This window comes from Leptonychotes weddellii, chromosome 2 (genome assembly GCF_054177405.1).
Source record: "Leptonychotes weddellii isolate Sample4059 chromosome 2, ASM5417740v2, whole genome shotgun sequence".
NCBI classification, from domain to species: domain Eukaryota; kingdom Metazoa; phylum Chordata; class Mammalia; order Carnivora; family Phocidae; genus Leptonychotes; species Leptonychotes weddellii.
This window is the reverse complement of record NC_138370.1, coordinates 25,535,838-25,556,301: the sequence shown is the minus strand read 5'-3', so window position 1 is coordinate 25,556,301 and position 20,464 is coordinate 25,535,838. Positions and strand designations below refer to the sequence as shown.

The window sequence follows — 20,464 nt, the reverse complement described above, 5'->3', positions numbered from 1 at the left end:
TGGATGAATGGAGATTTAGAAGAATAAGTCAGAATCAACACGGGGCCCCTCAAAAGGACACCAAGTCTTCTGCCCCGCCTCCCCTCTCCACATTCCCACCGCCAAATAAAGTCACAATTGTCTGTCTTCTGCTACTGGACCCTTCCGGTGAAAATGCTGTCTACACCGGCAGCAGAGGTCAGGGTGGACCAGCCCGGGAGCGAGGGGCGTGGCGGTACTTAGGGCGTGGTGGCTGGAAGGAAGCCAGGTCCCCGTCCTTCTGCCTGTGTCTTGTGTCGGGAAAGCAGTAACCTGCAGCAGCGGACGTCCCCAGCGCGCACACCCAGCGGATCCTGCCCCTGGCCAGCCACGCCCCCTAAGGGCCCAGGACTCAAGGCTTGAGCATGCCTTCCTTCATGTAATTTCTGCTGAATGCCTGACACACAGTAGGACTTGGTACATTTTAGCTATTGCTATTCTTTTTCTTTAGGTATGCCTACTTGCTACAGTGATGTGAGACACAGGCTTTGGTTTAAAACAGTCCTGGGTTTAAATCCATGCTCAAATCCCACTTATTAGCTGCTTGGCCGCTTCAGAGTGGATTTGCCCCCACTCTAAACCTGTTTCCTCAACTGTAAAATGGAATTAATAATACCTACTTTATGGGATTAAATTAGCTAATCTATGTAAAGCACTTAGCATAGTGCCCAGCCTGTAGTTAATGGTAGGGGTTAGAATTACCATTTAACACATGGTTGTTGGTGTCTCTTGGGGTTTTTTTCCCCACTCCTCCCCCTCTCTCTCTTACTTAAATTTTTTGGGGGGAGCGAGGTGTTTCTTTTGAGACCGTTTGGAAATCTATTCCTATTTTTCAGTAGCCTCATTTTTCCATCTTAGTTATCCCAGTATAATGTATCCATTCATGCCTTCTAGTATGGAGGGCAGAGATTTAAAGAAATATAGAGGGGCACCTGGGTGGTTCAACCGGTTAGGCGTCTGCCTCCTGCTTGGGTCGTGATCCCCCGGGGTCCTGGGATGGAATCCCAGCATAGGGCTCCTTGCTCAGCAGGGAGCCTGCTTCTCCCTCTCCCTCTGCTGCTCCCCCTGCTTTTGCTCTCTTGCTCTCTCTGTCCAATAAATAAATAATATTTAAAAAGAAAGAAAGAAACATAGAAATAAGTGAGGTTACATATAGCTCATGGGTCCTTCCATAGATATCTGTATCAACACAAACAAGGAAGCAGACAAAAGACAGTGGATCCAGAAAGGTTTTATAAAGGAAACAACTCTTCAGCCTCATCTTGAAATAGAAGCGTTTGGAATCAGATAGCCCTGAGTTTGGACCCGTGGTCTGCCATTGACTAGCTGTGGGTGAATTAACATCTGGCCGAGTGTCAGTCTCCTCATGCATTCAGTGAGGATAATAACACCCACCTAAAAGTTGGGTGGGATCAAATGAGCTGATAAATGTGAAAGCACAAGGAATTTACAGATAGTAAATTATCAATACATGTGCTTCTATTAGCTTCCAACCCTCTCCTGTCCTACCTTCTGCATTACCTTCTCCCCACTAACTCTTTCCTCCATCCTCCCTCCCCCTCTCATCCTTAATTTTGTTTGATGTCACCTAGAAACATAATAAACCTCCTAGCTACAAAGAAAAATATAAAGCCGCCTGAGTTATGGGTTGACCCCTGGTCATTAGTGGTCCATTAATGAAGATGTTGATCCATGGACAACTTCTATGGGTACCTGTAAACATCTGCCCATGTTGTCCATGGCATGCTTTAAAGCATATTTTTCCAGCTTTTTGAGAAAAGTGAAATGCAGGGTTGAAACGGAAGTCTTGCCAAAGCTTGAGATCAAGTTTGCCTACAACATCTTCTCAACCTACCAACCCTAAAGACTCTGTCACTTAAAATGAGGTTAGTCCAATAATATGTGCTCTTTCACGATTTGACTTGTGACCATTTTTTACTGACTTTTCTTGGGACGACAAATTAAAATTTCAAATTTCCCAGGCCAATTCTTTGTTTTAAATGATGAGGATTTCATTTCTTCATGTAAATCGTCATGCCAAGAAGGCATGGAAAGGAATTGAGTTTGCTTCTCTAGAAAGGAAAAGGCTGGGGGGTGGGAGGGATTAATCCTTGCTGGCAGCCTGTAATGGAACCTCCTCTTTAGCACAGAACTGACCTGAGGATTGTGTCACTTTGGCCAATAAGTACTTTCTCTGACCGGAGATCAAAGCCTCACCCACCACCCCTGCTGGGAACATAGTCAGTCCCGATTTTGGCTGCAGTTGCTAATGTGTTCTCATCTGAAACTAGGTCCAGCCTGACCTTATCCACTTCCTGCCTCCTTCCTGCAGACAACTCTCCCGGGAGTCCACATCTGCCTGGTTTTCAACAGCATCCTCTGCTGACATGCATTCACTCTGCCACCTCCCCCATCACACGATGACCTGGGGACTGGGGACGGCAGCACCGCCCCTGCCTGCGAAGTGTTGACCGACTTCGAACTGACAAGGTGATTACAGTAGAAAAGCAGCTAAAGCTAAACATCACTGAAAGGCAGCACAAGGGAAGAGGTAGGGGCATGAATTTCTTCCAGAGTCGGGGGGAAAGGTGTTCCCTTAAGAGCTGAGCTGCCGGAAGTGGCTTCCTGATAGAAATCCACTGTGCCTTCTCCATTGTGTGGGGTCACTGGTTTAGAACAGTTAAAGACATGAACTTCGAGTCAGACTGCCAGGGTCTGAAACTCAGCTCAGCCCATAACTAGCGTGTGGCCTGGGCAAATGACTTCACCTCCCTGGGCCTCAGTCTCCTCCTCCCTAAAATGGGGACAATGATAATGCAACCTAGCTCACAGACTTGTGGTGAGGATAAACTGAGGGAAGAGATGTGAAACACGTGGTATATACTAAATACTAATAAGGGCTCCCGACCCGTGTTGTTTATGACACGGTGTTCTTGAGAATAAGAAATGGACAAGAAAGGCGCGCCATGGTGTCTATGTAATTAATTAATGCTGTCTGGGGAGGAGCGAGTGTGTTTAAGGCATCGTCTGGGACGGCTTGTGTAATGTCATCCTCAAGCAAAATGCCTTGTAATTGGCGCAGCTCCGAAAACACACGTCCGCCCGAGCATGCACGCGAGGCGGGGCTGCTCGGCTGCGTGCTCTGTGTCCGGGCTGTAAACACCCGCGGGTGAGCCCACGCTGCGTGTGCGCTCGGGCCGCTGGGTGTCGGGCTGCGTCTCTGTGTGTCAGCGACACACCGATAGGAACCCTGCTTCGACGTGCGTGTCATGGCTTAAAAATAGAGGCTAATCCGTCAGCCGGTCTCGCAGCGGCAGCGGCAGCGGCAGCGGGCGGGGGCGGCGGCGGCGGCCGCAGGAGAGTCATGGCCGTGGGGCCGGTTGCGCCTGCCATCGGCCTCCGCGACTGAGACCCCGCGCCGCGCTCGCACCCAGGTAGAGGGGCTGCGGGGGGTGGTCGCCTCCCCCGCGGCGCGGAGAGGCGCACGGCTCCGGGCTGGGCTGGGCTGGGCTGGGCTTGGGGCGGGGGGTGCGGGACGCGGGAGCCGAGCTAGCTGAGCTCCCCAGGGCTCCCTCCCTGCACCTTCAGCGCCGGGTTGTCTGGGTTAGCCGGGGCTGGGGCGACAGCCATGAACCTGTTACAACCTCCACGGCGGCCGGGGGGGGAGGGGGCCGCGGACCAAGGCGCCTGAACGCGGCTGATGGGATTGGAGAAGGCCGAGGGGTATACCCCGGGACGTAATGGGGTTCCGCCAGCCTCGAGGAGAAATAGAGTCCCACCGAGCTCCTCCCTACACCTGGGCTCCTTCCCGCTTCCTCTTTACCCTTTAGCATCAATCACCCGGGCAGCAGAACCCATTTCGAGAAACCGTTGTTTGGGAATAAAGTGATGGGGTCTTTAGGCCTGAGGAGACAAGGCAGATGATGATGATGATGATGATGATGATGATGATGATGATGGAATGATGATGGTGGTGGTGGTTGGTGATGGCGATGGTGGCTAGAGTGCTATATTTCTGTGCTCTTTCTGCCCCAGCCTTTGCAAACATCTCTCTCCCTGAACGCCCTAAGATCCAGGCTCCCCTCAGCAGCCCTGATCCTAATGCCCATGCTTCCTAAGACCTGTTAGTGCTCGGTCTCCCCTGGCCTGGGGGAAAGGAGAGCCGGGGCCCTGGCTCACAGGGAGGGATGGGTCCGCAGAGTGTGTGCAGGTCAAAGATGGCCTCTCGATACTAGACTTTTGGTTGAGGACCAGGAAGGGAGGGGAAAGGGAATCCTTGGGACCAGTCCACCCTGGTGATGGGAGAGGGGGAGGAGGAGGACGGAGGGGCTCTTGTCACAGTGGCCTCTCTGCCTGAAGGACCCAGGACAAGTCTCAAAGGCTGGCTCTTCCCAGCTCTGCAGCTCTGCACAAGCCTTTTACAAAGGCCAGTTGTCCACAGGGAGTCTGAGGCACACCTGCTAAGCCCCTCACTGCCAGCCCCATGCCCCGAATAGGGTCACTTGACTCCAACAGCAACTCAGATGGTCATTTCAGCCTCTGAGCCCCTGGGCCTGGCAGAATCCCTTATCCCTTCCCTTCTTCAGCCCCCAGCCTCCGCCTCTCCCCTACACACCCAGACACATTACTCCAGCCCTGCTTGACTCAGAAATCCTCACATGAGAGATGAGGTTTGATCAATAATTTCTGCATGCTGATCAAAGGAGAGTAGATTGGCTGTTGTGCACTTAGCTTGGCACCCTCTTCCATTAGTGCATGCCTTCGGCAAGTATTTTTCAGAAACTTACACTTTCTCGTTATTGCTGTTCCCCACTCACCCCAGCCCCCAACGTAACACTTCCCATAGTAGGCTTAACTCTGAGGCAGTGGTAGGGCAGCAATGGGTTAAAGCAGCCCATCTCTCTGGTGCTGAGAAGGGCTTGGCATATGTCATGGCCCCAGCTGCTGCTATCTTCCTGCTCATTCTCTCCGGGTGGGTCCAAAGCCACCCCCCCATTCCCCTCCCAGCTCCCTGGGCTCTTTGCCTGGGGACCCAGGCAGATGAGACCCAGATTCCGGCTGGCGGGAGCTCCCACAATGGGCACTGCCACCCAAATATCAAATGTGTGCGCGTGTGTGTGTTTGTGTATGTGTGTTGGGAGTGGGGGTGGAGTGGTGGGGCAAAAAGCCAGCAGCTGGGCAGCTCCCTCTCCCGTAAACAAGGACATGTGACTCCCACCTCCTTGCCTGGCTGAGCCAAAGAGCAGAAAGGAGCTGCCGCAGCTTGGAGGAAAGAGTAATTAGGGAGCCCCTCCCCCCGCCCCCGCCAGGGCCAGACTTCCCTTCCCTCCCTTGAGAAGCTTCTCCCCAGGGCCCAGCCCAGTTGGCAAGAAGCAGCAGCTGCTCCGGAGCCACTCAGGTGTGTCTCCCTTCCGTCCCTCCTCCAGCAACAGCTACCTGGAGACTGACCCAGCATCGGCGCATAGCCACCCCTGCAGCCGCCTCTAAGATGTGCCCTGGTAACTGGCTCTGGGCCTCCATGACTTTTATGGCCCGCTTCTCCCGGAGCGGCTCAAGGTCTCCTGTTCGCACTAGAGGGGCCCTGGAGGAGATGCCAGATGTGCAACATCCCTTCCTCAATGTCTTTGAGTTGGAGAGGCTGCTCTACACAGGCAAGACCGCCTGTAACCATGCCGATGAGGTCTGGCCGGGCCTCTACCTCGGAGACCAGTACGTACCCGGCATCCCGGGGTCATGGCTGCGCGCGCGCGCGCGCGCGCGTGTGTGTGTGTGTGTGTGTGTGTACGCACGCAAGAAGAAAGGAGAAGGGTGGCAGGCAGGTGCTGAGTCGTGTTGCTGGTTCCAGGGTGAGGAGGGAGGGGCAGGGGTGCACGGGCAGAGAGTGGAGGCTGGAGGGTTTGGGGCGGTTGGGGCAGGATTATTGATATGCCCAACTCTGGACAGATAGTCTCTGTTCAAGTAATAACGTCACTCACTTAGCAAAATTAATTACTGAGTGCCAATGCCATGTGGCGGACACTGTAGATGACTTCCCTAACCTTCCATGTGTTGTGCTGTGATGCTGGCCACGGGCAGCCATCGGGAGCCAGGGAGTGGGTAGGAAGCCGAGGGGTTGACCAGGCAAAGCTGCAGTGTATGCAGAGGCCCTGCAGCAGGAGGGCCTGGAGAGAAGAGCATCCAGGGAGGAGGCCCCTCACTTCTCTGTCTCTCAAGGGCTTCATAGTCTACAAGGAGTTTTTCACATGCATTTTCTCTCTTAATCTTCACAACAGCCTTGTGAGGTAGGTACCACTGCCCCCAGGTTACAGATGGCAAAACTGAAGCTCAGAGACGTTGTGACTGGCCCAAGGTCACACGGGTCGTAAGTAGCAGAGCCAGGACTTGGAGGTTCAAGTTCAGGGCTCGTACTTGAGGAGTTTGCACTGGACAGGGCGTTGGCCCTGAGGTATGGCCATGTTGCCTGAGAGATGTCTGCCACTAAGCTGAGGGGGATGGGCCAGAGGAACCCCCGAAGGTGACGTCGTAAAACATGGTCCAAATGAGCATGGAATAACTAGTAGAACATGAGAACATTCTGGGTGTCAACGAGAGCAGAAAGTAACAGGGGAGCTAGGTGTGGGAGCAAGGGTCAGAATCCTATCACCTCAAGGTCAACAAGGAGGTTGAACGTGAGCTGGTCCAACAACCCAGCTGAGGTCCAGATTCCCTCTTGCGCATCCATGCCTATACACTGACCTCCTCTCTGTGCTTGAATACCCCAGTGACAGGAGAGTCATTCTCTCCCAAGGTGTTTCCGTCTTTCTTCAGCTGGATTCCACGGTTAGTACATACTTCTGTACACGAAGTGCAGAGCCAGTCAGTCCTTCCCACAGATCAAGCTGCCTTGGAGGACTCTCAATATTTTATTATGGCTATCGTTCGCCCACCCCATTAGTCTTCTCTTCTCCAGGCAGAACCTCCCCAGTACCCTCAACCCTTGCTCAAGGACGAGACGCCAGGTCGTTGCCCATCTTGGTTCCCCCCTCTGGGTCCTCAGTAAGTACAGCGGAGGCATGGAGCCAATGACGTTAGCTAGGCAGTGGACAGGGTGGAGGCCAGGGCTTCTTGCCCCAGAGCCTAGCTTCCCCACCCTCCCTTTATCCTCTACTCAATGCAGGGACATAGCCAACAACCGCCGGGAGCTCCGTCGCCTGGGCGTCACCCACGTCCTCAATGCCTCACACAGCAGGTGGCGAGGCACGCCCGAGGCCTACGAGGGGCTGGGCATTCGCTACCTGGGTGTTGAGGCCCATGACTCGCCAGCCTTTGACATGAGCATCCACTTCCAGACGGCTGCTGACTTCATCCACCGGGCGCTGAACCAGCCAGGAGGTAGGAGGGGGAAGCCAGGGGGAGGGAAGGAACAAGGGACATGGGAGTTAGGGGAAAGCTGGAGGGTTCAAGGCTGGAGAGATTTGAATGACGTGACAGAATGCTCAGGATCTGATATGAAGGCAAGAAGAACACTCTCAACTATTTGTTAAAGGCAGTGCATGAGAAGAGAAGGAAATAATCCAAAGTGTTAACAGAGCACAGATGCTAATGCACTGGGGAACACTCACCAGATCCCCAGATCCTCACGCTGTGCGAGACTCAGTTTTACATTAGTGATGAGCGGCTGTCTCCCTGGGAGCCCCTTTCAGGCTCCCGGACGCTGAGCTGCTGCACGCTGTCCATCTTATCCCGACCAGGCCTCCCAGGGGTCGGCATTCTTCCCACCCCTAGTCGGCACCCCATCCTGTCTCCGTGTGCACCTGCTTCCCTGTCGTCCTCCTCACCTGGCCCCGTCGCCCTCTCCCTAGCCGCCTCCAGCCCACCGCAGACAGTCCCACAGCCTCCTCGTGTGTCTGTCCTCGCAGGGAAGATCCTGGTACACTGCGCCGTGGGAGTGAGCCGATCTGCCACGCTGGTACTGGCCTACCTCATGCTGTACCACCACCTCACCCTCGTGGAGGCCATCAAGAAAGTCAAGGACCACCGAGGCATCATCCCCAACCGGGGCTTCTTGCGACAGCTCCTGGCCCTGGACCGCAGGCTGCGGCAGGGTCTGGAGGCCTGAGGGGAGGGGATAGGGGGTCAGGCCAGGTGCATTTGGCCCTGGCTCCCAGCTGGAGGGAGGAGGCCCAGATACCCCACCTTCCCCTGTCCTGTGCCTGCGCAGGGAGTCAGGGATGCTGCAAGCACGAACGTGATGGTGTAGATATGTTGTGTAGATGGTGGTGTAGAGACAGACGGTAAAGAGAGAGTGTGAAAAGCTGTGAGACCAGAGGGAGACACTCACAGACTTGTTACTCCAAGCGCAGGAAGAGGAGGTGTGGGAGGATTGGCGCTGTGCCCGCGGGCGCTGGTCGCGGCCAAAAGCTGCAGGGGTGCATGCCTGGGAGTCTTTAGATGATCGCTCGCTTCCTGGCTGCAGGTGTCTTGAGGGAAAATAAAGATGGTGGACAAGACAAGATCCTGGTGAAGTCGTTGACAGCTTGTAGGAGCTCCCCACCTCTCTCCTGGAAAACCCTGGCTTTCTGGGGATAGCAACAGTTCCTGACTCCCTCACCGTGGTCATAAACCTCCAGTGATTCTCGGGGGGGCGGTTCTTTCTCTCAAGTCCAATTTTACTCTGGCCACAAGCGAGATCTTGAAGTGTTGTTTCCCGCTATGTGCACACAGGGGCAGCAGAGGACCAAAAACTTCAGGCTCACAGCCCCTTTGTGCAGCTGCGAGGAAGGCACGTCCACCGCCCGGCTTAAAATAGGTCTCTGTTCCAAGCTCAGGTGTGGACGAAATATCGCTTTATTTTCAAAAAAATTTCCAGTTTCAATATCAAGTCCCCATCGTGATTGGATAGCAGAATGTGAATCTTAAATCAACCCCAGCCCTAAATCCTACATTCAGGGGGGTCTGGGCTTTGCCTGGTACCAAGGAATTGGAGGAGAGGGAAAGAAGGGTGATGTAATTGCTTCCTCTTGTCATCTTTCCAGGTTTGCCTCATTAGAATGTAATGCAATCTCCTTAGTAAACTTAGTAAAAATTTAGACTCACCAGCCAGAGAGAGTAGTATGTATGGTCTTTCTGTTATCCCAGCTGCCCAAATTGCCAGCCACCACATCCCTCCTTTTAAAAAAGACGTGTTCCCAGAACAGAATATCTGCATGAAGAGGAGAAGGGGACAGAAGAGAAAGTGAAAAATACAGGGAAAAGAAATCACTTAATATGCCTGAAGAGTCTATCTTACCCCAAAGTATAGAAACACTCAGAATCTCAAAGCTGGAAGGTGCCTTCCTAGATGACCCATTTCCACCCTCCAACAAGGCATAAATAAATTACCTTTTTAATATCTTTGATGAGATCCATCACACACCTCCTTGGACACCTTCGATGGTACAGAACTGGTACAGAACTTCCATACCATTGTACCAGCTCTGACTATGAGAAAGCTCTAATATCACACATGCATCATGCAGTCCCGTTACAGTGGTCGTGACATGAGGCCAAAAGATCTGCCAGCCTGAGCCCCCTGGCTATGAGAGCCTTTGGGCAGGTCACTTTGCCTCTTGCCCACCTCGTCTCGTGCGAGAGTTCTGTCTCTTCCATAGCGTTGCGAAGGGAGCTTAATTAGATATGCGATACTGTGCTCAGAGCACAGTGGTATTTAGTAAGTGTTCTTTCTCTTGCCCCATCCCTTCCCATGGTGTGAAGCCAGCTCCCCTGGCTCTCCTGTGTCCCCCGCTTTCCGCCTAACAGCTCTGATTGTTTCCAAGAGTCTGCGTTTGTCATGTTTCAAGTTTCCTCCCCAGCCAACAGCGGCATCTCTCTCTGTTTGTGGCAACCAATGCTGGTCTCGGTGCTTCAAGCAAAGCGTAGTTGCCAGGACCTCAGATTTCTGGTACTGTTGAGGGTCAAGAGCATCTAAGGGTCATAGAGTGAGGCCTTCATTAGGAATGTGGATTCCAATTAAAATGCATCAACCCCCTATCAGAACCATGAGCAGGAGGACTTAAGAATAAGTACAAATAACCCAGAAGTAACTCAGGCTCTTGGACGGACTGAGTGTTGACCTGACCAGTACAGAGTACTGTGGACTTGGCCCCTCCTTCGTTCTAGTCTAGTACACATATCTGTTACTATTGATGTAACCTGCAGCGCCTTCTAGCTTCTAGTAGAGAAGTATGGCTACTAACGCCGATTTGGCCAAAGATTATCCTCACAGAGCAGGTGAGTTCGAGCCCCACGTCGGGTGGAGATATTGCTTAAATAAATGAAAACACAGCTGTATGAGTGCAGGCCGAACGTGCCTCACGCGAATCCCCTCGCATTGTTTCAAGCTGAGTCACTTGGGAATTTATTTCTAACTTCTAGTAGAGAAGTACAGCTATTAAAGTAGAGTTGGCCAAAGATCATCCTTCAGAGCAGGGTACGTATTTGTAGATTTAACAAAGCTGTGTGACGGGGTTGCCGAGGCAGTGTCCTGCCTTTACAGATATTAAGCTATTAACCCGTTTAATCCTCCTTAAAAACCCCGTGAAAGGTGTCGTTGGCATTGCTTAAGAACAGGGCAACTGAGGTAAATAATTTTCGGGAGGACACACAGTGGCCAATGAAAGTGCTGGGATTCACCCTGGTGTAATCATCCTGCTGCCATGCCTTTCGTCCCTGACTCTACCACTGAAGGTTGTGAGCGTGTGTGCACGTGTGTGTGTGTGTGCGTGTGTGTGTGTGTTGTGGACCTATATGGTTCCAGGGAGAGAGACGGGGGGCACAGCCTGGTCATTACGCAGAATCAGTGCTATCCTCCCAAGCGGTTGGGGGTGGGGGGCGGGTAGCTGTCACAGGTTGGTCTTCCTCCCACCTGCCAAAACTGATGCTAAAAGTCCAGACTCCCTAATCCTCTTCGTGGGAGCAGTTGGCCATTTGAACCCAAGCAAAGGACTTGACGACGGACAGGACTAAGTGAGCTCTTGTCAGATGCAGCCTGAGCTTCCAGCTGGCCGGGCCCTGCCCCTCGGGGACGGGGCAGCCCACGTCAGTCTTGTCGTCCTGCTCTCTTCCTGCCCTCGCCGCCTCCAGCCCCAGCCTGGGTGATGTTGACTCCAGCCTTGGCGGCAAGCCCCGGAACCTTCGCCGCACCTGGGGAGAAGGAGGCCCCCGTCCCTCACCCTGTAAGTAATCCCAGCTGAGAAGCTCCACAGGGAGGGGAGCTAAGGGAGAAGGGCTGCTTCTGAGCCCCGAGGTAGCAGATGGCACCGGGGCCAGAGAGGCAGCTGAGCGTTCCACTGGCTGGAGCGGGCCCCGGCCTGGCGGCACAGAAAGGCCCCTGCTAGAATAATCTCTTACAGAGAAGGAAGCCTGATTGGGGCGGGGAGAGTGAGTCTGGTTATGAAGAAAGATAAACCCCAACTGATGGTTACCAGAGGGGAGGGGTGAAGTAGGTGATGGGGATTACGAATGCACTTGTGATGAACATTGGGTGATGTACAGAATTGTTGAATCAGGGACACCTGGGTGGCTCAGTCGGTTAAGCATCTGCCTTCTGGTCATGATCCCGGAGTCCAGGGATCGAGCCCCACATCGGGCTCCCTGCTCAGCAGAGAGCCTGCTTCTCCTTGTGCTCGCTGTCTCTCTCTCTCTCTCTCAAATAAATAAATCTTAAAAAAAAAGAATCTGTTTAAAAAGAAAAAAAATTGTTGAATCACTCTATTGTATACCTGAAACTAATATAACACTGTATGTGGAATTAAGACTTTTAAAAAATAATAAAACAAGAAAACAGACAGAAAGAAAGAAAGAAGCTGTTTATCTTAGGTTTCTCTCCCCAGAGCTTTTTTTGAAGAAAAGATTCAAAAGTTTAGAGAAGAGCCCTGTTCATACCCTAATGCCTGGATCCTATAAAAATGTTCCCTCGTGTGGCAAAAGGGATTTTGCAGAGGCATTTATTTTTTTTTAAAGATTTATTTATTTATTTATTTGACAGAGAGAGAGAGATAGCGAGAGCAGGAACACAAGCAGGGGGAGTGGGAGAGCGAGAAGCAGGCTTCCTGCCGAGCAGGGAGCCCGATGTGGGACTCGATGTGGGACTTGATCCCGGGACCCTGGGATCATGACCTGAGCCGAAGGCAGACGCTTAATGACTGAGCCACCCAGGCGCCCTGCAGAGGCATTTAAACTACAACTTTGTGGGATACCTGGCTGGCTCCGTGGGTGGAGCATGCAACTCTGGATCTCGGCATCATGAGTTCAAGCCCCACACTGGGTGCAGAGATTGCTTAAATAAATTAAAAAACAAAAAACACTTTAAACTACAACCTTGTATGAGGAAATAACACTGGATTGCCTGGTGGGCCCAATCACATGAATCCTGAAAAGCAGAGAACCTTTTGATGCTGTAATGAGAGATTTGATGTGCGGGCTGAACCCCCTTGCTGGGTCAGGAAGGAAGGAATGCCGGCAGCTTCTAGAAGCCGGGAAAAGGCAAGAAAGTGGATTCTCCTCTGATCCTCCAGAAGGGAACATAGCCCTGCAGACAGGGCTTGATTTTAGCCCCATGAGACCCGTGTCAGACTTCTGATCTACAAAACCGTAAGATAATAAATTCACATTGTTTAAGCCATTCAGTTTAAGCCATTCAGTTTGGGGTGATTTGTTTCAACACAATGGGAAACGAATATAAGCCCCTGGACTCTCCATGAAGACCTTCCCATGTGAACATCTAGCCACTGGTTCAAAATGCTGAGACTAATCTCCAACATGGTTTCGTTGGGTTTTTTGTTTGTTTTGTTTTGTTTTTGTTTTAAATTGGGAGCTGGTGACACACTGGAGGGAGAAAGATTCACGCGGGAAGGGCTTGCCCTTAGGGGTAAGCGAAGTGGCAGCCGGAGAGCTGAACCTGCCCGCAGAGGGTGCTCCGTGTTCCGTGCCATGTGTCAACGCCGGGGAAATGTTCCACCAAACTTGGATGTCTAGTTTCTCTTAAAAAGTTGAAAGGGACAGCGACGCCTGGGTGGCTCAGTCATTAAGCGTCTGCCTTCGGCTCAGGTCATGATCCCAGGGTTCTGGGATCGAGCTCCACATTGGGCTCCCTGCTCAGCGGGAAGCCTGCTTCTCCCTCTCCCACTCCTCCTGCTTGTGTTCCCTCTCTCGCTGTGTCTCTCTCTGTCAAATAAATAAATCTTAAAAAAAAAAAAGTTGAAAGGGATAGTGAGCCTACGTCTCCACTTGACCGTGGTGATTGGGGGCTGCCCCGTTTCGATGAGGTACCACCTGCTGTCCGGTTCATTATGACCCATCACGATGTATGTTCTAACCCTGGACCTGCCTCACTCCTTAAGATCATTTGCCTGCAGCCCCTGTGCTAAACCAACCCCACGGGGTCCTAACGTCTTGCCCAGGAATGTAAGATATTCCTTATCCTAAGAAGCCCAGAGCGGTCCACCTTGCCTCCTTTCTTCCCAATCACCACTTCAATCCCAGCCATTCTTGGAATGTTCTGTTTGTGGCCAGTGGTCACTAGCCTTCGAAATGGCCTAGGATTGTCCCCTTGATTTGGCAGACACTTAAGCCCTCTGCCCAATTCCTGTTTAGCATCTGGAGGTGGCCTGGGAGAAGGTGGTGAGCACAGCCAGTCTCTCAGGAAGGAATCTTAAGCCAGTGGAAACAAGTAGAAAGTGACCTTGGGCAGCAGGGAAAGGAATGTTTATCAGCCACGTTCTGACGGTCTGCAGACTAAAAGAAAGGAACTCTCTTCCCCCTAGGTAACTTTCCCTGAGGCAGTTTATATTTTTGAGAATTGTGGGATTATTTTGGGTAGGGAAAAATCAGAGAGGAGGGGCCTCTCCCTGTTGCTCTTTGGAGTTCACTCACAAACTGGGTCAGGGCTGGGCAAGTCCACATCCACCACTTATAACCTCGAGGGAACCTGAGCTCCTAATCCCAGTTGAGGCCAATGGCAGCTGGGAAGAGGACAGGCAAGAGGGGCAGTAGAAATATTAACCTGGGGGTGGGGGGCACCTGGGTGGCTCAGTCGGTTAAGTGGCTGCCTTGCACCCCTGTCATGATCTCAGGGCCCTGGAATGGAGCCCCACTTTGGGCTCCCTGCTCAGCAGGGAGTCTGCTTCTCCCTCTCCCTCTGCGGCTCCCCCTGCTAGTGCTCTCTCTTTCTCTCTCAAATAAATAAGATCTTAGAAAGAAAGGAAGGAAGGAAGAAAGGAAGGAAGGAAGAAAGGGAGAGAGAAAAAGAAAAGAAAGAAAAGGAGAAAGAAAGAAATATTAATCTGGGAGGAAGACAGTCTGCTTCAAGAATCTCTACATCCCCACCTGTGGGACTGAACACAAGGATAAATTGTACTGGCAACTTAGAACACTCCTTCCTAGCTGCACGGCACCTTGGCCCCTGGCCCAGGGATGGGAGGACACTTGTTTGCATTAGGAGAAAGGAGAGATATGGTACAAGATAAGGAAAGGAGTCAAAGAAGTGAGGAGAGGCCTGACACCCAGAGCAAAAGCTCATTCTGGTGTGTCCCCTGCCAATGCACGCAGGTCCGGCAAACTCCCAGCTGCCACGCAAGACAAGGCTGTGATCCAGCCCAGCTCAGGACACACAGGTGGATGATCACAACCTCAAAAACACCAGAACTGGAAGGAATCCAGGAGCATTTTTCATTTGGTGGATTTCTGACCATGCCTCACAGAGCCCCAGCATTTCAAATAACTTTTCATGGGGCCACCAATGTGGGAGCATGCTCAGGGAGAGACACCCCATGGTAATTCAAACAGAGCAGATCTGTTTTTATTTCTTTTATGCAGGCAGTTTCTGTTTTAAAATATATGTAATAAAAAGATTCTGCTAAAAAAAAACGGGGGGGGGGGTTGAAATCCACCAATCTCATCGGATTCTTCACTTTCTAAATGAGAAAGCAGCCCTGGAGAGGTAACTAATTGAAAGTCTCAGAGAAGGCACCAACACCAGGACCTGGGTAGAAGAGACCACTCATCGTCCACTAGATTCAATTCCATTCTCCACTTCTTCCTGTTATTAATAGAACCACCCTGAGTTTCAGCAGGACTCATGACTGTCCACCCAGAGACTCCATTTCCCAGCCTCCTTTGCAGCTAGGTGGAACCATATGACTAAATTCTCACCAATGGGATGGGAACAAGAGTAATGCTCTATTTCTTACAGAGAAGACGCTGTCTCCCCACTCTTTCATACCCTCCCTTGGGGTTGAAACATAAGATACATAACTGGCAAGCCAGCTTCTAATGGATGAACAAGGAACACATCTCAGGATGAGGCCAAGTGGCAAGAGAAAAGAACCTGAGTCTCTGGATGGCTTTGGAAAGCTGAACTTCCTCCTTGCCTTGCCCCTCCTTTTCTTGGAATATTTACAAGACAGAAATAAACTAGATTTTTTTGAGTCTCTGCATTTTTATGTCTCTTTGCTACAATAGCTGTATTATTTGTCCATTGCTAAACAGCACATTACCCCAAAACTCGGTGGCTTAAAACAACAAAAATTTATTGTCTCATAGTTTCTGTGGGTCAGGAATTCAGTGTGAATGAACTGTGTGGTTTTTTGTCTCGGGATCTCTCCTGCGGTCGCAGCCAGGGTGTTGGCTGGGCCCCGAAGTCATTAGAGGTTTGACCAAAGCAAAGTATCTCCTTCCAAGCTCATTCACATGGCTGTTAACAGAGACTTCCCTGTTAACAGAGACCGTCCCCACCACATGGCTTTTCTGTAGGTAAGTGTCTTTGAAGAAAACTGCAGTGCATTTTTATGACCCAGTCTCCAAAGTCAGGAGTTGTCACCTCTGCTTCATTCTACTTGTTAGAAGGTCTACAAACCCAGCACACTCTCCAGGGGATGGGAACTAGGCTCCACCTTTTCAGGGGACAAATATTAAAGAATTTGTGGACATGTTTTCAAAAACCACCCCAGGGACCCAGCCTGCATCCTAATTAATACACTAGACATACTGGCTCTTTGGTCCAGTGCCCCTTCTGAGCCCTGAGACTTCAGGATGTAGTTTAATGATAATAAGAAAACATTTACTAGGGGCTTTTTTTGTTGTTGTTGTTCCTGTCATATGCCAAGCATTTATCACGCATTGTTCCGAATGTGATCCTCTACGGTAGATTCTACTACTAGCCCTAATTTTCCAGGTAAGGAAACTGAGGGTTAGCAGAGTTCACACCAGGCCATATTCCAGAGACTTCACTCGTAACCACTGTACCAGTGTTGAGGAAAAGGCGTGTTTAGTGGAGAGAGACGTCAGTTTGGTTGGAAATCTGTCACTAACACTTAAGAGTTCTGTGATTTTTGCTAAGATCTAACCTTCTTGGGCTTTCCATTTTATCCTATAGGCAAGGAGAAAACAATAGTACCTGGAGGGTTGTGGTGAGGAATAAAGGAAAATACACGAAGCACTGGGCACAGGGCTTGGCATGCGGTGGGTGGTTAATCAGAGGTGTGACTCTCCTCCCGTCTACTTTATTATCCTATCTCCACTTGCACACATGAGATGGTTCAGCTGTGGCCTAAAACATCAGCTTCATTCCAGAAACCCAGAGACACAGCAGAACTATGTATAATTCCTAGGAAAAATAGGGCCCTAAACCCCCCTAGCTTCTGTTTCCTTCCAGCCTCCTTTGATACTTACGAAGAGCATCACAGGGGTGCCCGGTGGCTCAGTTGGTTAAGCGTCTGACTCTTGATTTCGGCTCAACTTATAACCTCAGGGTCATGAGATTGAGCCCTGTGTCAGTGGATGCTGCTTGAGATTCTCTCCCTTTCTTTCTGCCCCCTCCATGGATTTCCCATGTGGGTCAGGAGCTGAGAACAGGGTGAGGAAATTGCTGCTTCACTTTCCTGGGGAAAGAAGGAAATTATGAACACATTTCATCAAGAGTTGTATCAATCCCTGAAAAGCATCTTGGTACTGAGACCTCTAGGGTATCTGGACAGAGGAAGGCCAGATCTCTCAAGAATAAAATGAGTGAAGGATCTGATTTGCCCAAATATACAATGAACAACTCTCAACGCCTTCAAAGAATCATGTGATCCTCTCATGCAAACTTCTCTTAAGAAATAAAACAGTTAGTTGGATTTAATTATCAGCTTTTCTTAAGATTTTATTTATTTATTTTTATTTATTTGTTTATTTATTTGAGAGAGATGGGGGATGGGCAGAGGGAGAGGCAGAGGATCCCAAGCAGATTCCAAGCTGTGTTTGGAGCCCAACATGGGGCTCGAAGTCACCACCCACAACCCATGACCTGAGTGGCCAAGACCCAGGTCCCAGGACCCAGGCACCCCTTAATTATCACTTAATTACCACCATGGTTAGCATTCTCTTCCATATCTTATGGCTGGCTTTGGAGAACCATAGAAGAGAGACTCTTACTGAAGGTGAAATGGGATGATCAAGTCTTCTGGCCCCGTGCTCCTCCACAGAATTAGCTGTCTCTCCCCAAAGTAGTTCTCTGGTGCTTGCAAGGCCTTAAAATGGGGGGGGCTCCTGGCGTGTCTAAGAAGATGTTAGGGTAGGACAGTAGGGATAAAGACAACCCCTGACTCCTTAGAAGTTTTCCTGGAAGAAAACTTTCCTTTCCCTCTTTCTATGGAAGATTTAGAAACACATTCTACTTCAGATTCCTCAAGTAACTTCGACTATATAATCCATCATCTTCTTCACTGTTTCAATGTCTTCCTCAATGAAATAACCAGATGTGTCTTCCTGATTCACAAGGGGCTGAGGGTCTGAACCATCATCTGGATGGGGGAGCAGGGGTAAGTTACCTAAATTGTATTGACACAATGTGGGAAATCAGCTTGTCTTTGGTAAGACCTTTGGTCTAGGAAATGCTGGGAGACTGAACCAATCTTTTCAAGGATGTGTGCAAGACCAAAGCCCTTCAACCTATATCTCCCCCAGTCTATGCCATCATCTGAGGCACAGCCCTGTGGCCACAATGGCCAAGGAAGGTTGAGGGTGAGGAACTGGAAAGGGATGCATTGGGCTTGCCAAATTAGAGTCCTTTAGTGCCTCCGGAGACCTTACTGAATGTTTAAAATATCAGGCTTAGAACATAAATTGTTATAGAACATTGTGTCTGATGACCGAATTCATGGTCCTTGTAGGTATGACCCTAGACGTTCACTGTCCTGATTGACCAGCTCTATTCCCCATGAGAACTCCTGCTGTTCCTACCTTCAAGGCATCTTTCCCCCTTGGGGCTCTCTTTAGTCTAAGAAGGGTGGGAAGAAGAAGTATTTCTCACTTCTTGTCAAGTTTTCCTTCAAAGTTGGAAAATTTGTGCCCTAGAGGCACCTAGCAGGAACTTAATGCAATCAGGCTCACCTATCAACACCTTTCTCTTGAGCCAATGTATAGAAAGAATTATTGCGTAACAATTATACACATGTTTAAATCCTCAACACTGTTCCTAGAACATGGCTTAAATTGTATGGTTATTTATATACATGCACATACATAAATCTATTCCAAAAATACTTATTGGACCAGACACTTGGAACCACAAAAGTGGTTCATGCCCTTGAAAAATCTCTTATTAAGGAGGACTCATGAAGTGTTCAAATTTAGGAAATCATCGAATTATCTTTATAATCCCATAACATACTACATCGTACATGAAGTGTTGAAAGAGATGCCGAGACAGGGATGATGACAATGGTGAGCCACAGAAGAGGTGTATTTTTAGCTGAATCTTGCAAAATGTCAGGCACAGAAAGAAAAAGGGCATTCAAACATAAGTGATACCGTGTACAAAATCAGTCAAGAAAGAATATCCTCTGTTCAAGGGACAACAACAAAAGCTTTGTGGCTGACCAATAGTATGTGAGGAAAAAGAGCATATTTGGCATTAGAAAGACAGGCAAAGGCCAGACTGAAACCATTTGAATGGGACACTCTACAATTTGGCTTTATCCAGTAAATAACAGGGACCAATAAAGGTTATCAAGCAAGAGAAGTAAATGACCAGGTTTAAGTTTTAGTAAGATAACGCTGGCCCAGCAGAGAGGCCGGATTTGAGAGTAAGATCAGAGCATTATTTCTCTGCATAATTGCTAGAGAATTTGGCAGCGGAGGGATGGGGGAGGGTGGAGACAAGGCATTCTGGGGCCCACCCTTTAACTACTGAATCTCCGAGCTCCAGGCCTCGGAGTCTGCATATGTAGCATCTCTAAACAGAAGTGATTCACAGGGGCTCTAAAGTCTGAGGCCTAGACTAGAGTCAGAAAGGCCAGGTAGGAAGCTTTTGCAATTGCCCAATTAAGAGATGAAATGCTCTGGATCTGTACGTGATTCCGATCCTCAAGAACGGCTCATAAGAAAAAACAATTGTTTTAAGACAATTACGTAATTAAGTGCTAAAGTAGTTGTTCCAGACTGCTCTGTGATTTTAGCCAAGTTATTTAATACCTTAACCACCATGCTTTTAAATGACAAAGCACTCATATGCATAATCTTGTGTTGAGTGTCACAAATTCCCAAGAGTTAGGGAAAGTGTTTATCACCTTCAATTAACAGATTAAGCTTAATTGAAAGATGAGATTGAGTCATTCTTATTTGTTTGCTTGCTTGTTTACTGTCTGTCTCCTCAGGCACTGAAAATCACGGGAGAGTAGAACCCCGCTGACTCCGATGACCTTGATGGGTCCCCTGAGCCACAGTGCTTGGCACAAAGTAGGTTCACAGTGAATACATTCTGAATAAATGAAAGACAGAAAGACAGACAAGATAGAAATAAACAAGCGATGCAACATCAGATAAAAAGAAAGCATGGGGGGGGGGGTTTAAGAGATTCAGTCTTTCCTCCAACTGCTATTTATTTCAACACCTACGTGGTGCTAGATGCTGAAGATACTGCCCGTAAGGTATTGCCAATGTCGATTCCGGGGTTTGATTCTGCTACTCAGGAGCGTGGAGCCCTGATAAGTCTACCTTAAACTTAACCTTCGGGCCTTAGCTCCTTGTTTGTGAAACGAGGGGCTGACCAAAAATGAGAGGACAACTCGAGCTCTTTCCAGATCTCACTTTTGTAATTCGTCTGCTTCACTCTCTTGCTCCAGTTCCTCCATTTCCATTGAGCAAAGGAACGTGGTAGCCGCCACCCAGGACCAAGTCCTTGCCCACGGAGCAGAAATGTAACGCCTCCCTAGAACTGGCTTCTCAGAGAGCAATGGAAATGCTAAACAGCAGCAACTCTGAAGGCGGAAAACAATGTGGCAGTTAATTGTTCCGTTTCCTCCAGGTCCTCGGCGGAGGAGGCCGGCCCCCGCGCGCTCCGAGCACCGCACCGCGCGGCTCGCTTCTCTTTAGAGTTAAGTTTCCCGAGGACTGGGGAAGGCGAAGCGGGAGGCGCCCACGGTGCAAAGATGCTCTCCCCTCGGAGGGG

General features: G+C 50.0%; 1 protein-coding gene across 3 annotated transcripts; it reads left to right on the top strand.

Moving 5' to 3' along the window:
- Positions 1-265: 265 nt before the first annotated feature.
- On the top strand, positions 266-9,101 carry DUSP26 (dual specificity phosphatase 26). 3 transcript variants are annotated; one of them, XM_081808921.1, is made up of 5 exons: positions 266-435; positions 2,351-2,508; positions 5,445-5,727; positions 7,175-7,389; positions 7,917-9,101. In XM_081808921.1, exons 3-5 carry the CDS (start codon positions 5,507-5,509, stop codon positions 8,114-8,116), a joined length of 636 nt encoding a protein of 211 aa, XP_081665047.1. In that variant the 5' UTR covers positions 266-435; positions 2,351-2,508; positions 5,445-5,506; the 3' UTR covers positions 8,117-9,101. The 3 variants fall into 3 exon arrangements, with proteins under 3 accessions (XP_081665047.1, XP_081665054.1, XP_006750731.1); XM_081808928.1 differs by lacking the exon at positions 266-435 and having other exon boundaries at positions 2,339-2,508; XM_006750668.3 differs by lacking the exons at positions 266-435; positions 2,351-2,508 and adding an exon at positions 3,180-3,452.
- Positions 9,102-20,464: the final 11,363 nt, after the last annotated feature.

Excerpts from the sequence above, each read along its gene's own strand:
- DUSP26 (XM_081808921.1), top strand. The coding sequence starts at position 5,507 with ATGTGCCCTGGTAACTGGCTCTGGGCCTCCATGACTTTTATGGCCCGC. Across the intron at positions 5,728-7,174 it reads GGCCTCTACCTCGGAGACCA|GGACATAGCCAACAACCGCC; the intron begins GTACGTACCCGG and ends TACTCAATGCAG. Across the intron at positions 7,390-7,916 it reads GGCGCTGAACCAGCCAGGAG|GGAAGATCCTGGTACACTGC; the intron begins GTAGGAGGGGGA and ends CTGTCCTCGCAG.